Source organism: Ipomoea nil, unplaced genomic scaffold (genome assembly GCF_001879475.1).
Source record: "Ipomoea nil cultivar Tokyo-kokei standard unplaced genomic scaffold, Asagao_1.1 scaffold1043, whole genome shotgun sequence".
NCBI lineage: Eukaryota > Viridiplantae > Streptophyta > Magnoliopsida > Solanales > Convolvulaceae > Ipomoea > Ipomoea nil.
This window is the reverse complement of record NW_017617471.1, coordinates 11,170,577-11,187,474: the sequence shown is the minus strand read 5'-3', so window position 1 is coordinate 11,187,474 and position 16,898 is coordinate 11,170,577. Positions and strand designations below refer to the sequence as shown.

The window sequence follows — 16,898 nt, the reverse complement described above, 5'->3', positions numbered from 1 at the left end:
ACGGGTCCAGGGCATAATTTGCCGATAGCTTAATATTGTAAACTCTCATTTGTAATTGACAATATTATTATTGCAAACTAGATATGTTAGATATAGTGTCAATTAATGTACTAATTGAAGATCTGGCATAACAAATAATACTACACTATAGCCTTTAGGAAACTAGCCGTTAGCCTTTAGGAAACTAGCCGTTGGAACTACATCGACTTATCTAGTACAACTGGCATAATAGTTATGCGGTCTGAGGTTATTTTATAAGAATGTCCACCTCTGACTAAAAGACCTCAAGAGTAAGACACTAATTCGTACTACATGAAATATCTTAAGAATTACTTGTCTTTCAAGGATCAGAGTTGACGAGATACAGTTTGCAAGATATATTCTACAAAGAGAATACTCTGAGATATCATGTTCTCAATACCGATGATCTGAGTTAGAAAACATTGGGCTTGTTTGGTTATTGGCGGATCCGCCAAAATTTTGACGAACCCGTCATTTTCAGCGTTTTGACCACGTCAAAACGCTGAAAATCTTGTTGGGTAAATGACGATTTGGAGCAACGAATTTGTTTCAAATTGCCAAAATCTGAAACGCTGCTATTTGCAGCGTTTCATATTAGCGTTTTCGGCTTTTTTTTTTTCCAAAACACCTTTATTTTTTTTTAAACATTTGTTTAATTACACAATAAAGAAGTCGGGGACTTCTTTTTTTCTGCCCATCCGATGTGGGAAGCAATAGCTCCCCATTTTAAAGAGGAGCTCAACGCCCCCATTTACTTTAAATTTCTATGTAAAGATCCCACATCAATAATTTTATTATAATTTGTATACCCTTTTAATCGTGCTAATTAATATTTTTTTTTTGAATGCTACTGAGGCTTGAACTTACAACCTTCCAAATGAAAGTCCAACCCGGATACCATTAGACCACATAGTTCTGGTGCGTTAATTAATATAATTTACTTGTTAAACTCTCTAATACAATCCCGCTATCGCTAACCGCTGATACCAATCAAGTCCTTTGAGAAGACATTCTACCACGCTTTATCTATCATGAATATCTCTTATCATAATTATAAATCGGAATTGCGAATGTCAGCAGCACCTGTCAAAGTGACAAAAACTCTTCTCTATCATGAACCCCTTGGCCTCAATCGCCCAAACAACAAACTCGATACGGCAAGCAAAGTGACACAAAAGCGTTGTATGTGTGTCAGTCCAATACTCGCAGCGGCCCCACTTTCTCCCAAGTCTTCTTGTTTCTATCTCGGTCATCCTTATCTATTCTGCATAATCAAAATCACTAAATCAGTAGAGACTAGAGAGAGGATTCTAATAAGCTCTGTTTCAGAGCAATGGCGGAGATAGGGAAGACAGTGCTGGATAAAGGGTGGTTAGCGGCTCGATCCACTGAGGTTGCCCTCACTGGAGTGCAGCTCACCACCAGCGACCCACCCTCCATTGCCGATCCCACCTCCCCTTGGATGGAAGCCGCCGTTCCCGGAACGTAATCTTACTTCCCTAACTTCATTTCTCTTAATCATCATCTCAATCCAAGGAGAAAAAGAGTGAGGAGTGGTTAATTTGGGTTGTGCATTTTCGGGTAGGACTATCTAATTATCCGCAATTTGGGGAAATCGTTTCAAAAATTGTGTAAAAATAAAAGTAGAAAAGTAACATTCTTTTTGAAAAACAGAATTCAAATTATATGAGCTTAACAAGTCTGCATAATCATCTAAACCGTCCTTAAAACTGGTCAAAAAGAAGTTGGTAGTAGATCATTAGCTGGATGAAATTTAACACAGAATGTTAAAATGTTTTATTCAAGTATCATTCATAAATATATTATATGTTTGGCATTATTGAATATTATATTTTTTAAGTAATCAATTTTTTTTTAATTTTTTTTTTTATTACGCTGTAAAGCTTTTGACTGACCAAAAGAAACAAATTGAACCTGTATAATTAATACATAGTTCAAGCAATCCTTATACCATGGATCATGGTTCACAGTGCACTATGGACTTGGGTTCACGTGTATGTGTTTTGTGTTGTGACATTTTATGAAATTCTATACTTTAAGAGTATGAATTCTGTACTTGAAACAAATTAGTAATTGTGTCTTATGTTATAAATTTATGTGTTTTATGTTGTGAAATTCTGTACCTGTGAACATAAGTTATGTACCTAAATCAGATTTGAAAAATAAGTAAATATATAACATATGTATGTGTCTTGTGTTATGAAAATTTGTACCTTATAAGTATGAATTATGTACCTCGTCTTTCAATCCAGCTGGGTCCATAATGCTATGCTATGTGTCTTGTATTGTAATTTTTTGTATTTGTTGTAATTTTTGTATTTTGTGTTATGAAATTCTGTACCTTAGAAGTATGAATTTTGTACTTCGTTGTTTCAATTCATGATTCATAATACTATGTGGACCCTGGTCCATTATATAAATTGCCTAGTTCAAGAAGTGTTGGCCTGCCAGTTTGCTCGTAGTTAATTTGGGCAGGTTGAAGGATTACGCAATTTTTCTCCAATCCATTTTGACCTACCCAAAACCTTCCAAACCACCATTTGCCACCCGTGAATATGATGGTCTGTTTGGTAGAACTTTTTTAGAGTGCTTATTTTAAGTTACAAAGAGCTTATTTTAGAGATTATAGTTTATTTTAAGTTATAAATAAGTTAGCTTTGTTTGGTAAAAAACTTATTTTGAAAGGTTAGCGTTTCAAAATAAGCTAATTGTTACTAGCTTTCAACTTTAAGCTAACTTTTAAGCTAGTTTTGCCAAACAGATGAGTATATTTTTAACTTGTAGCCCTAAAGCAATTATTGATGGTTTTTTACTTCTTTAAAGGCTCTGCATTTCATGAAAAAGGTTGATTAATGTATGATCTAAATAATTGGGTCCTGTGAAATGGGTATAAAGAAGTTTAAATTTGAAATATGATAATACATTGTTTCTTATGTTTATGTTCCAGAGTTGTAAGGAGTTGCAAACATTAAATGAAAACTCATCATTGTTCTTACCTTGCTTTATGTAATTCCTACGTGAAACAGATCAAATATAACTTCTACTTTCAAGTAGATGCAATTTAAAATTAATTAGTTGAATAAGCTCTAATGTGATATAAAGTATTCATAGGGAATGTGGAAGTATGATATTTATAGGATCTGCAAAGTAAAAACGATAAAACTTACAGAAGTAACAGGTGTACTTCTGTACTTGAAGACGATAGCTTGTTTTAGATGATTTTGTCTAAAGATTGTACTTGAAGTATGCTTTAGAATTTTCTTTCCCTGTCATTTTGACTCTGTGAATCAATTTACAGTGTTCTGGGAACTCTTTTAAAGAACAAACTAATACCGGATCCTTTCTATGGGCTACAAAACGAGGCCATCTTGGATATTGCTGATTCAGGAAGGGAATACTACACTTTTTGGTTCTTCACAAGCTTTGAATGCAAGCTGGTATGTTATAAAAGCATCCCTTTGACTCAGCCACCTTCTCCGCTTGTGCAAAATTTTGTTTTTCTTTGCTGAAAAGTTATTTAATTATTATTCTGATTAACCATATAAAAAAGTTTTGCCTTTGAATAAAAAAATGCAGTAGGTTTCTGCCATAATTCTGTGTTCTATTTATGTTCAAGCAATATGGATGAATGGTTGCTTAAATTTGTTTCAGTCAAATAACCAACATGCGGATCTAAATTTCCGGGCTATAAATTATTCTGCTGAGGTATATTTGAATGGACACAAAGAGGTCCTGCCGAAGGGAATGTTTCGAAGACATTCAATTGATATTACTGATATTCTGAATCCAGATGGTCAAAATCTGCTTGCAGTGATTGTTTACCCTCCTGATCATCCTGGAAGGATTCCTCCTGCAGGTGGTCAAGGTGGTGATCATGAGGTATATACCACTTTCATTGAAGACTGACAATTATTCTCCATTGCTTTTTCCATTTATCATTTGAGAGATATGCTGAATTGCTGAAACAAGTCCCTTGAGAAGAACTTCTAAAAGGTTTGAAGAAAATTATAGAAGTGAGGTGCATCTACCTTAAGTAAAAGTGATAAATTTCATAATGTTATAATGGAAATATATTCCAACATTATTTCAACCCATGGAACTTTACATTATAATATTATATTTGTTATTCTATAGCACTAACTAATAAGATCAAGTATAGATATATTTGCATGGAACATTTTCTAAGTTATTGTCATTAATACCAACTCCTCAGTGCATAAATCTCTGAAGAGTTCACATATTAGTCATGGTACATACATGGTGTGCTTGTTAGACATTGAGCGATTGACTATACTGACTGCACTACTAATTGCCTGTTTACCTTCCATCTTTCTTACACCAAATGGCAAAATCAATATATGTGGATTATATTCTATGCTTCAAATCCTTATATTCTCTAATCAACTGAACCAAACCTTTATCTCGGTCCTATATAATGGATGAGGGGTAAGGTAGGTTGACAGTTGACTCTCCAGTGTGAATTGTCATATCTCTAAATTATTTTCTTATCACTTATCCAAAATATCCTAATATTACCTCTCTTCATTAAGATTGCGAAAGATGTTGCTGCACAATATGTTGAAGGATGGGATTGGATGACTCCAATCAGGTGAACAAGTGTTCTGTTACTGACATTTGCAATTCATACTGATTATTCTCTCTCTCTTTTATGTGTGTGTGTTTGAACTTTTCCATGGTTAGATGATCTGACTTTATTGGAATAGTCCTTTCAAATAGATAAATTCCCTAAGGCAACAGGAGAACACCCATAGACTTTGGTTCTATGCCATTTAACACCTGGTTGCTTATTCTCTTTTGCTTTTTTTCATTGGACCAATTCTTTATGTTTCTATAGGGATAGGAATACTGGAATCTGGGATGAGGTGTCCATTACAGTAACAGGGGTGAGTTTTAAAGTTTATTTCCTCATCATTTTTATTTTTTATTTTTTGTGGGGTGGATTTTGTTTAATTTTCTAGACGATTAATATTAGACCATCAAAATACAGCCCAAAGTATCCAAGGTCTTTTGAGATTTCTAAGATGATGATTTAGTTATTGTTTGTACAGCCAGTGAAGATTGTGGATCCTCACTTGGTATCTTCATTCTTTGATGATTACAAAAGGGTATATCTGCATACCACAACTGAGTTGGTTAATAAAAGTGCCTGGGAAGCTGAGTGTTCTTTAAACATCCAAGTGTCAACTGAACTTGAAGGAAATATGTGCTTGGTTGAGCATCTTGAGACACAGAAAGTGTCTCTTTCTCCTGGAGCACATGTTCAATATACATTTCCTCAGGTTAGTAGTGTTACTTTGTTGCAAGGCTAAGGACATCATATCTTGTATGGATGTTTTTCTTCAATACTACTTTTTCAAGAAGTTTATGTGCTTTCTCCTTTTCTATTGCATTGTTGAAGTTGATTTATAGAGTCAGGCCGGGAAGCTAAATAGGTAGCCTGGCAATGCTCGGAAAAGCATCCCTGTACTTAACATCTTTTGCATTGTAGTTCTTCAAAAGGAACGGTGAATGTTTCCTTTGGCATTGGCACCTGACTATTCAAGTTGTTTATATCTCTCCTTCCACAGCTATTTTTCTACAAACCAAGTTTGTGGTGGCCTAATGGCATGGGGAAGCAATCTCTGTACAATGTTGAAATAACTGTTGATGTGAAAGGTTATGGAGAGTCTGACATGTGGAGCCACCATTTTGGCTTTCGCAAAATTGTGAGTACTATCGATAGTTCTACAGGTGGAAGGTAAATGCTTGCCTCTTTTTCTTCTTTTCCTATAGTTAATAGATTATTAAATAGTATAATGCTTTATTGTGTTTCCATGTTAATCTAGAATTAAAATTTGTTTTCTCATACTCTGCAGACTGTTTAAGGTCAATGGGCAGCCTATATTTATTCGTGGTGGTAATTGGATTCTCTCAGATGGGTTATTACGGCTTTCAAAGGAAAGATACAAGACAGATATCAAATTTCATGCTGATATGAACTTCAATATGATGCGTTGCTGGGGTGGAGGGTTGGCCGAAAGACCAGATTTTTATTACTACTGTGATTTATATGGCTTGCTGGTAACCCCAACTCCCTTATTCTTCCCCATTGCTTAGTGTGTACATGACCCATATATATTTTGAATATGAGCTAATTTAAGATACATAGGCCAAACCACACTAAAAGACTGAATCTAATCCATTAGCTAGTCTAACCCATAGCCTTATAAACCCATATGTCTCTTTTTTTTTTTTTTTTTTTTTTTTTCTTTTTTTCTTTTTTATCAATGTGGTACTCTTAACAATAGACAAATTGCTGCAGGTTTGGCAAGAGTTCTGGATTACTGGAGACTGTGATGGACGAGGTGACCCTGTGTCAAATCCAGATGGTCCATTGGACCATGAACTGTTCTTGTTTTGTGCAAGGGACACTGTCAAGCTGTTGAGGAATCATCCCAGTCTCGCTTTGTGGGTTGGGGGAAATGAACAAGTTCCACCTTCTGATATTAATGAAGCTTTGAAGAATGACCTACAACTGCACCCATATTTCGAGAATTCCAATGGTGGTGAGACATCAAAAGAACATACGCCGGTGACGAAGGAGCCAAGCGAATATCTTGACGGTACTCGTGTTTACGTGCAAGGATCTATGTGGGATGGATTTGCAGACGGGAAAGGAAACTTTACTGATGGTCCTTATGAAATCCAGAATCCCGAGGACTTCTTCAAAGATGACTATTATGAATATGGGTTCAATCCCGAGGTTGGTTCTGTAGGGATGCCAGTGGCAGCTACTATCAGAGCAACAATGCCTCCGGAGGGGTGGCAGATTCCTTTGTTCAGAAAACTATCAGATGGCTATGTAGAGGAAGTCCCCAACCCAATATGGGAGTACCACAAATACATTCCATATTCTAAACCAGAAAAGAAGGTCCATGACCAGGTTTTACTATATGGGACATCAAATGATCTCGATGACTTTTGTCTCAAGGTAAATAAAAAATCTTGCAAAACTACACATATCTTTTACATCCCCAATGTGGACAAAATATACACACTCACACATATAACTATTTCAGGCACAATTAGTCAACTATGTTCAATACAGAGCTCTGCTAGAAGGTTGGACCTCCCGAATGTGGACAAAGTATACAGGTGTTTTGATATGGAAAACTCAAAATCCATGGACAGGCCTAAGAGGCCAGTTCTATGATCATCTTCATGATCAAACAGCAGGATTCTATGGCTGCCGCTGTGCTGCAGAACCTGTTCATGTTCAGCTAAATCTAGACACATACTTTATAGAGGTCAGCATTTGCTAAAGCTTGATGATAGTTGAGTTCAGAGTATCTTTTCTTATGAAATTTATCAGGATTATCTTGTATCTAACTTTAATCTCAAGCACTGTTGTAAAAGTCAGCCTAGGCACCCCTAGGCCAACGAGATTTTACCCTTAGGCCGACATTAGTCGGCCAACTCGGCTAACTTGGCCAAGTGTTTTTTTTGGTGTGCAATGTGTATACTGTTGTGTTTTTCTTATTATTATAACTCGCCCGCCTAGATGCTCTAGGCGCCCCCTCGGGGCCCGACTAGAGCCTAGCGCTTTCTACAACATTGATCTCAAGTATGGTTTGGGGACTGTTGTGTATTTATTACCTGAAACAAATCCTTCAAGAACTTGCTTAAGTTTTTTATTATGGGGGCCTGGAACCAATTTGCTAGTGTATAATGTAATATTTTTAATCATGCCATCTTGAACTTCCAGATGTTGATTCGTATTTTCCTCACTGTCTACAGGTGGTAAATACTACCTCTGAACAACTTTCTGAAGTTGCAATTGAAGTCTCCGTTTGGGATCTGGATGGAGAATGTCCATACTACAAAGTCTCCGAAAAGCTTACAGTGCCACCCAAAAAAACGATGCCAGTTTTCGAGATGGAGTACCCAAAGCAGGAGAATGCCAAGCCAGTTTACTTTCTTCTTCTCAAGTTCTACAACGTGTCAGATAATGGCATATTGTCACGGAACTTTTACTGGCTGCACCTCTCTGGTGGTGATTATAAGCTTTTGGAACCTTACAGGGCGAAGAAAATACCAATCAAAATAACTTCTCTGACTTTCATTAACGGGTCTAGGTATGAAATGCGGTTGCACGTTCAGAACACATCGAAGAAGCCGGATTCCAGAACTACACTCCATGAAAACAATTTCGTTACAATAAATGGCGGCTGTGATTCAGAACCAGCTGATTATCTCACCGGGGGGAGAAATGAAATCAGTTCATTTAAGAAGCTGTGGAGGAGCATTATCGGAGACCACAGCAATGTGAAGGTTTCTGAAATTAACGGAACTGAAGCAGGGGTTGCTTTCTTCCTTTATTTCTCGGTTAATGCTGCAAAGAAGAGCGTCAAGGAAGAGGAGGACACACGCATTCTTCCTGTTCATTACTCGGATAACTATTTCTCACTAGTACCGGGCGAATCAATGAAGATAACGCTCTCGTTTGAAGTACCTCCAGGCGTAACCCCACGAGTCACGCTCCATGGCTGGAACAACCAGGCCTTGCAGATAGTTCATTGAATCCAAAATCACACCCTATCCACTGCCCAGGTAAATAAAGTTTACTTGTTATATTCAGAAATAAGAATGCATGTTAAGGCCACATATGTATGTATACTATATGTCTAACTAGGATCTAGTCATAAGTCTTATGTCGTTTGATTGATCGAACTAAGCCCGAATCACCCCAAATACTATTGTGATTATGTTGTATGTTAGATTGTTAGTAAAACTTGATGATATTGATGTCAAAGTTTAGATGAGTATGTGTAGTGTTGTTTTGGATTCATTTGTGTAGTCTATATTAATATTAGTATCTTTCCTTTTGCACTATTCTCCTTATATGGCAGGGAAAAAAGTAGGACAAAATTGTTGAAGAAAATATATGAATTGAAAAGAAACTGTCAAACATAACAAAATCCTAATAGTGATCTGTACAGAACTATAGAGTTTCAAGAAAAAAACAATTTCAAATTATCAAATATTTTAGCATTATTATGTCTTGGAATTTTGGTGATATATTATGAAGAAACCATGTTGCGATGATTTTGTAAGCGTTTTGGTGATGAGAGAAACTTGCAGTCATTATCCGAGCCTGCAGTTATTACTCGATGGTATGTATTGATAAACTTTGTCTTGTTACTCTAGACAGCAAAGGACTACAAGGAGATAAATCAGTTTAGGTTGTCCATAACTGACCGGTTCAAACTAAGAGGGTTGAGATTCGAACTTGTATCCTTAGACCTTAATCATCTTGGTTAGGATTGTCCGTAAGCGTTTTGAATCATATGAATGCCATCCCAACCAATCCTTTTGCTTGGATCTGGAGTAGTGTTGTAAAAATTGGTCTCGACGCCCCTAGGCTGATGTGATTTCATCCCTAGGTGACTTTTAGTCAGGCGGTCAAGTTGGTGCTCTACTCGACTAAGTGGTTTTTTTTTGTTTGCTCGGCAACTCATCTATATTTCTCTAGTCATGAACTTAATTAAACGTCCAACATATGCAATTGACTAATTTGGGAATGATAACAGTCTAACAATTCTCAATCCTGAGTGAGAAAAATAAAGACGATATTCGGATTACTCAACTGCCTAAGTGGCGTCTAAGCGTTCTAGACACTAGTCGTCTCCCGAGCGCTCGACTAGCGCCTAGTGCCTTTTGCAACATTGATCTGGACACACTGCAACTTCTGAAAATCCACACATTTTGTCATGCTAAAATCATAATCTCCTCCGACTCCACAACAAGACTTCTGTATTGAACTCTCATCAAATCCTACAAAATCAAAATATGAAATAATGAGGTACATCTCTCACAAAATACATATGATTGATAGTGGATATGTTTTAGGGAAAATATCACTTTTGGCCTTTAAATTATTTTACTTTTGAAAATTTATTCATATAAGTTAATTTAAACAAATTTAGTTCGTTAATTGTCTATAATATGACTAAGTTTAAATCACAAGGAAAATTTAGAGGTTCTATTTCATATTTTTATATTGCATCATCAAAATCTATTTGTGCACTTTTTTTTTTTTTTTTTTTTTTTTTTTTTTTTTTTTAATGAAAATCAAAAGAAATTCATTAAAGCAAATGTTCAATACAAGAAGGAATTGAAAGCAACCAACAAAGAGGACCATATTGTGTCAATTAAAAAAAAATTGCTTTCTTTCGCCGTTAACGACGTTTGTTTTCAAATTCGGCAATTTCCTTCTCAAACTCTATGTTCACAATTATAGAAGTCTATATTCATAATTACTAAACTCTATGTTCATAATTTTTGAACTCCATATTCACAATTATAGAACTCTATGTTCATAATTTTTAAACTCTAGAAGTCTATGTTTATAATTACTGAACTATATATTCATAATTATAGAACTCTATGTTCATAATTTTTGAACTCCATATTCACAATTATTGAACTCTATGTTCATAATTTTTGAACTCCATATTCACAATTATTGAACTCTATGTTCATAATTTTGAACTCTATATTCATAATTTTGAACTCTATATTCATATTCTTGACCTCTATATTCACAATTTTTTATGTCGCTGAATTTTCTATTGGAGGGAAAACGATGCTACTAACGATATCGTTACTCCTGAATTGCAGAAAGGCGTCGTATTAGACCCATGTCCACCTTGCAAGGTGAACACGGGTCCATGGCATAAGTGCATAACAATTGCTGGCAGCTCACCAAAGAGCAAGCCACATAGGAACGCCCCCATCGGGCCACATGCGTTGGCTTGTCCCGGCCCTGCTTTGTCAGCTCTAATTGAAAGAACTAATGCAAGGTAGTTAGGCCTAAAGTAATGCATGCTTGACTATTAGGCATGATAGCACGTACATTTCATGTTCTTTGTTTGTATTTACATTGGGCATTTGCCACGGATAAAGGGAAACGATTAATTTAAATTTGTTTCTTGGAAATTATTTCTTATTTTAGAATTCATGAGTTTTAATGGTAACCCAAAAGGAAAGCCTTCTGTCTGACTCAAGTGTGTATTACCACTACAGCATTTTTGCGTAGATAAAGCAGCTAAACTGTAATTTACTCCTCAACAGTGCACTTAGTAGTCAAAACTACAATAACCAAAATCAAAGATAGGTAGAAATGCATACATGCACTACAGCTTAGGTGAAAATTCAGACCGGGTTCAACAGTTTAGTCGGTTTTACCCGCTTTGCGCCTGAAGAAATAATAGAACAGAGACAACAGCCAATGCCAAATCACAAGTAGTAAACTCTTCTTCTCGGGTTTGGCCTCGGGGCTTTTTCCAAATAAACCTTTGTAGAGTTCCTTTTGTTTTTGATAGACAGCCTTGTCATATTCAGCGAGTAAACGCAATTCCTGTGCAATGGCTTTGTCTTGAGGGGCAAACTTGCGTGCTTTAAGGAAGTCTTCACGAGCTGCGTCTGTTTGCCCAAGCTCTGCTCTAGCCTTTCCTCTTCTGAATAATGCTTTAACATTGTTTTCATCCTCAACCAACACCTAACAGTTAACGGTCCAAATCAATCTATGTTTCTTTTGCCAATCATTATTGTGTGGACCATATTTTGTCTACTATAAAATAATGTACATTCAGTACAAAAATAATGTACATTCAATATAAAAATAATGTATATTGTATACAGGGGATATACATTATTTTTGTTCTGAGTGTACATTATATTTATAATGTACATTCAGTACAAAAATAATGTACATTTAGTATATTAAAAATATACTTTTTGTTATGGTCCACATAACATTGTGTGGACCATGGTCCATACAATAATTTGCCTTCTTTTGCAGTGAGTGGAGCAAATATTTTATACTTACAATGCTACATTGTGCTATGGCTTCATCATAGCGGTTGAGCTTCAACAAGCATGCTGCCATGTTAAGGTGGCAAGGATTCTTTACAGCTAAAGCCATGTCACGGTATTTACCAAACAACTGGAACATGAAGTCGTCTCCCATATATGCTATGGCCTACAACAACCAATGGATAATTGCAAAATTATTAACATCAATTTTGTAGTAATAAAGTATAATTGAAAAAAACGTTCCAGTTCACTCACCATTTCATACTGTTTCATTGCCTCCTCAAGTTTTTCTTCCTTGAATAAAGCATTTCCATTCATCTTTCTCCTATCAGCAGCACCAATTCGCTCTTCTACTGTCATGTCACCTCGCGCTTTGCCCTACACAAGTTTAAATGAACTGAATGACATTGCCAGTACCACAGAAAAGTACCCTTTTATACCATCAGAGTTTGCAAGAACTCACTTCTTTGGTTTCATCAAAACCAATTAATTCAACTTCATATATAACATTGGCCATGGGTGCAACATTTGGAAATGAGAAGCTTCCATCTTTTCCATAGGCTAGTTCCCATCCGACATGTAGCAATGCACGTTCACCAGATCTCATGCCAGAAATGCCAATAGCTAGCCCAGTCATTTCCTTTTTCTCTAGGAAATATTAGGAGACATTTCAGTTTATCTCCACAATAAAAAATGAACTTCAAGAAATTTATGCATCAACAAACAATAGCAGCAGCACTAGACACATGCAAGACACTTCCACAAAGTGATCAGCCATTAGAATTGGAACCAAAAGTGACTAGTCGCTACTGAAGCTGTGAAAACGCATAATGGAATTCATATAAAAACTTATCCATATATAGTGAAGTAGTGAACAATAAAAGATACAGGGATGGTGAGAAGAGGGCAACTTGATCCTCTGAAGCTCTGAATGCAGAAAGATGAAAAACAAATACTTCTGACAAATGATTTTGATTAGTAAACTGAGCACCACCTTTTCCAATTACCAACTCAAGGGGTTGTTGTTCATGCCATGTGTCTTCAAACTTGTGTTGGGTGCTTTCTGCCCATGCCCTATAATGCACTACCAGTACTATCAATGTCAGTCTGATGCATTTGCAATGGCAAGGCAAGAAAAACTCAAACAAAGGTGAGTTGTATTGAATTTGGAAAGCCATGTGCAAATATGAACACAATGGAAAGAGCAATAGTATAAGGAAAAGAAAATTAATAAAAGTGTTACTGATTTTGACTTGCATCTTAAATTTGTAGTAGAATATCATGTAGCCAACCATTCTGGTGATCTAGTAGATTTTTTAACACACTGAAAGAACATCAATTAAAAATGCCAAGATAAATTTCTTCCCAGAAATACAAGAATCCTTAGTTATTACTGTAACAAAATTGAATGGTTAGAGAAATGCATTTAGTTGAATTTAAATCATCTATCCATTTCATCAAAGTCACAATATTTTTTTGGACTTTCAACATAGGGGAACTATATAACTGCAGAGTGTTTATGTCATTAACATTGGAAGTTCAGTCTCAAAGAAGTTAATGCAGCAATTATAAGTGCATTATATCCCAACTGAATGTCTCATCTTGAACTTACAAAAGCATGTTGCATATTTTGATGGCTTCTGACCATGGCCCTCTTTAATAATTTGCTTTGTTACTTTCTCGTGGAGAACTTCCATTGCTGAATCAACTTTTGGTGGACCATCATCTTGAGGGAGCTCTCCATGAACAACTGAAGTTCCTTCAGTGATGATTTCATCAACAGCATTTTGATCTGCAATTTTATGAACATATTATATCATGAACAACCACGTGCAGCAGCATTATGTTCTAGGAATAACTGTCTATCTGATATCCATACATGAATCCTCTTTACTTTTAATTACTCTTATTTTCCTGAATAATCCATCAACCACATTGTGAACCAAGCACACTAAATTTTATATTACATTTAAAAACAGAGGGATGAATCCTAGAAAAGTTACAATGGCTCTTATTAATTGCTAGACTGCAAAAATCTAAGTTGATATTATTGCAAAGTTGACAAATATTACTTATAGTTTCCAAAAAGGACAACAAATCATATTGTCTTTCTACTCGTCTACAATGTTGTTTTGAGAAGAAATGCCGTTTGAGTATTGACCTTCAACTACTGTGTGAAACAATTATTTTCTATGCAAAAACTCTCTCTCTCTCTCACACACACACATATATAGGGGTGGATTCACATGAGAACCACCCTTCCTATCACGGCCTCCCATTAGGGATCATCAGTGTTTTAAACAGATTAATTTTATAATTATTGCAAACTTTCAAGTTTGCAATATTTATAAAATTAACGTTGCCCTTTTTCCCCTTATCTTTCAGAGACCCTCAACTGTTAATCTACCCCTTTTTAGCTGGGAGCCTGTTCTCAATAAAAGCATTGAACACATTACATATCAGAAAACATGAGTTACCAATCTGCGAGGTCTGTTGCTGCTTATGTTCCTCCTCTACAACAGCCATTATTCAAATTTCCTGACCTTTTGCCCTCCCGGTGCGGTTTTCAGCTAACCAGTCAACAACTGATCAAGAAATTCAACACAATAGCAGAGCTTAATCCCAAAACTAACCCGAGGCAATTGAAATCTAGTTGACTGGATTCAATACAAAATTACGAAAACAAAAGGCAATCGAAAGATAGAAACACATACCAAGCTTAATTATACAGGATAGTTACAAATCAAAGTACATTTTCAATAAAGCATTTGACCAGTTTTCATCTTTGTAGCGAACTAGCAATCAAAGAAGATTCTAGAGAGAAATACTCGCCTGGCCCAGGTAGCTCAGATTTAAAAATTCAGAAATGATTTAATTTTAATTAATAAATTATATACGGATTAAAAAAAATAGATGTATTCAGTATTCGTATACAACAATGATAACGTATATTCCAAAAATAACTAAATCGGCAATAGCCATGCCAATGAAATCAAGTACAGTAAATTAGCTTCAATAAAGAAATTAATAACATAATCACATAAATCTATATCAAATAATTGAGTAAAGGAACAAGGTTTATTACCTCTGCCAAATTGCCAGACGTCACGGAGAGAGCGTCGCCAAGCTAAGCAGTGAGAGAAGAGAGAGCTTCGGTCGTCGCCGTTGCCGAGCAGCCAAAATCGCAGTTTCGCTTAACGGTTCAACTCATTTAAGTCCTCTATTTATCGTTTATCCTTTCGCTTCACTACTTTTTTACTGTACTAATTTGGCAGGCCGCATGCCGGCATGCCCGCATATAGATGATCCACAAAGTAGTGGGGACCATATTTTATATAATGTAAAATAATGTATATTATATTTAAGAGATATACATTATTTTTTATTTTAAATATACATTATATTGTATAATGTATATTCAGTACAAAAATAATGTATATTTAATATATTAAAAATGTACTTTTTATTATGATCTACATAACAATGGTTTACACAATAATTTGCCCCGCACAGAGGGAGTACCGCCGGTCTGGTCCATATTAAATTAAATTTAAAATAGAAAATAAATATTCTTATTTCTCATATTTTACATGTTATGTTTACTATTAATGAACCAGACAAATCTGTTTGGTAAATGGCTGATATCTGATTGGATTAAAAGGATTAGTTGATAACATTAATGAATTATAGAAAGGTGTTTAATAAATTGATTGATAAGCTAACTATTTTACCAAATATGACATACTTTTTTTTTTTGTGTGTTTATTTTTTAAATTTAATTTTTGTATTTAATAGTCATTTTATGTAATTCTAAATATATAAATATTATACATTAATATTAAACTTAAAGAGTATAAAAATTAAATTAAAAATAATTTTAGTCTAGTCTCGTTAATCGAATTTAGACACATTAAATAGAATAGATGAAGTAGTTAATAAGCTTTAATTTTGAATCATCTAACTTGTAAAAAAATACAATAAATATAAATTGTAATTAATTTTTAACCAGCCTTAAAAAATTGTAGAGTACTTTCTGTTTATTTATGTGGTTATTAATTGGAATATGAATATATGATTGGTTTGATTTTCATTCTTTTTTGCTTTTATTTTTTTTAAAAAAATGAATAAGAAAATATAGTCTTGAAGCTAGAAATTTTATCGTTGAATTAGGTTAATTTGTTACATCAAAACTTGAATTTTTGTATCATCCGATGAGAATGTTGAAATTGAAATTCATGACATTTGTAATTGATGAAATAATTACGGAGTGGAACAATACGAATCGGGTTGAGAAAATCCGCGACAAAGCAGTCCACACGGTGACTCGGGGTCGGCCTCTTTGGGCTCAGCCACCCCAGGGTCGGCCCCCTTGAGCTCGGCCACCCCGGGGTCGACCTCCTTGGGCTCGGCCACCTAGGGGCAGGCTACTTGGTCGAGCTCCGTACTTGGCCAAGGCTCGTGGTCCTCGCGTTGTCCGAGTCGTCCGGCGTTCGTTGCGGTCCAAGGTGGTTGAAAGGACCTTCGTCGATTTCTCCGATTTGTGGGGGCGACATTGGGTATAAAAGCTCTCCTTTGAGTCTTGTTTAGACATCTTAATTATGTTCTATAATTACGCAATTGTCTTGTTATTGCACAAATCCTACCTTTGTAATAGCACTTCATACATAGTTCGTTAATACAATATCCGTCCCTGTGACGTATATTCGAACATATTTATCCTTCCTATACTCGTCACGTAAATACATACAATCGAATTATATAATCCGGACCTCGAGTTAATATAATCCATCAGTAATATTTACTTCTTGGATACAATTTTTGTACAATGCATTATCCATGACTAATAATATGTAAATAATTAGTAGTTAATAATCTTAAATAATTGTATTAAAAGATTGACAAAAATAATCTTAAATAATTATATATATAGATAATTACGAACGAAAGAAGTAAATAATAATAATAATAATAATAATAAT

General features: G+C 35.3%; 2 protein-coding genes across 3 annotated transcripts; one reads left to right on the top strand and one right to left on the bottom strand.

The window, feature by feature from the left end:
• The first annotated feature begins 1,119 nt into the window (after positions 1-1,119).
• LOC109181437 (mannosylglycoprotein endo-beta-mannosidase) lies at positions 1,120-8,914 on the top strand. Its single transcript, XM_019331198.1, has 11 exons — positions 1,120-1,506; positions 3,341-3,479; positions 3,694-3,921; positions 4,593-4,651; positions 4,898-4,946; positions 5,112-5,342; positions 5,631-5,800; positions 5,919-6,123; positions 6,365-7,033; positions 7,122-7,349; positions 7,840-8,914. The coding sequence occupies exons 1-11, from the start codon at positions 1,355-1,357 to the stop codon at positions 8,620-8,622; spliced, it is 2,913 nt and encodes a 970-aa protein (XP_019186743.1). The 5' UTR covers positions 1,120-1,354; the 3' UTR covers positions 8,623-8,914.
• Positions 8,915-11,140: 2,226 nt separating this feature from the next.
• Positions 11,141-15,136, bottom strand: LOC109181444 (peptidyl-prolyl cis-trans isomerase FKBP42). Of its 2 annotated transcripts, none has more exons than XM_019331212.1 (8): positions 15,005-15,136; positions 14,397-14,504; positions 13,532-13,711; positions 12,914-13,003; positions 12,383-12,567; positions 12,175-12,297; positions 11,933-12,085; positions 11,141-11,602 (listed from the first exon to the last, which is right to left on the bottom strand). In XM_019331212.1, exons 2-8 carry the CDS (start codon positions 14,443-14,445, stop codon positions 11,276-11,278), a joined length of 1,107 nt encoding a protein of 368 aa, XP_019186757.1. In that variant the 5' UTR covers positions 14,446-14,504; positions 15,005-15,136; the 3' UTR covers positions 11,141-11,275. The 2 variants fall into 2 exon arrangements, with proteins under 2 accessions (XP_019186757.1, XP_019186758.1); XM_019331213.1 differs by lacking the exon at positions 15,005-15,136 and adding an exon at positions 14,634-14,769.
• Positions 15,137-16,898: the final 1,762 nt, after the last annotated feature.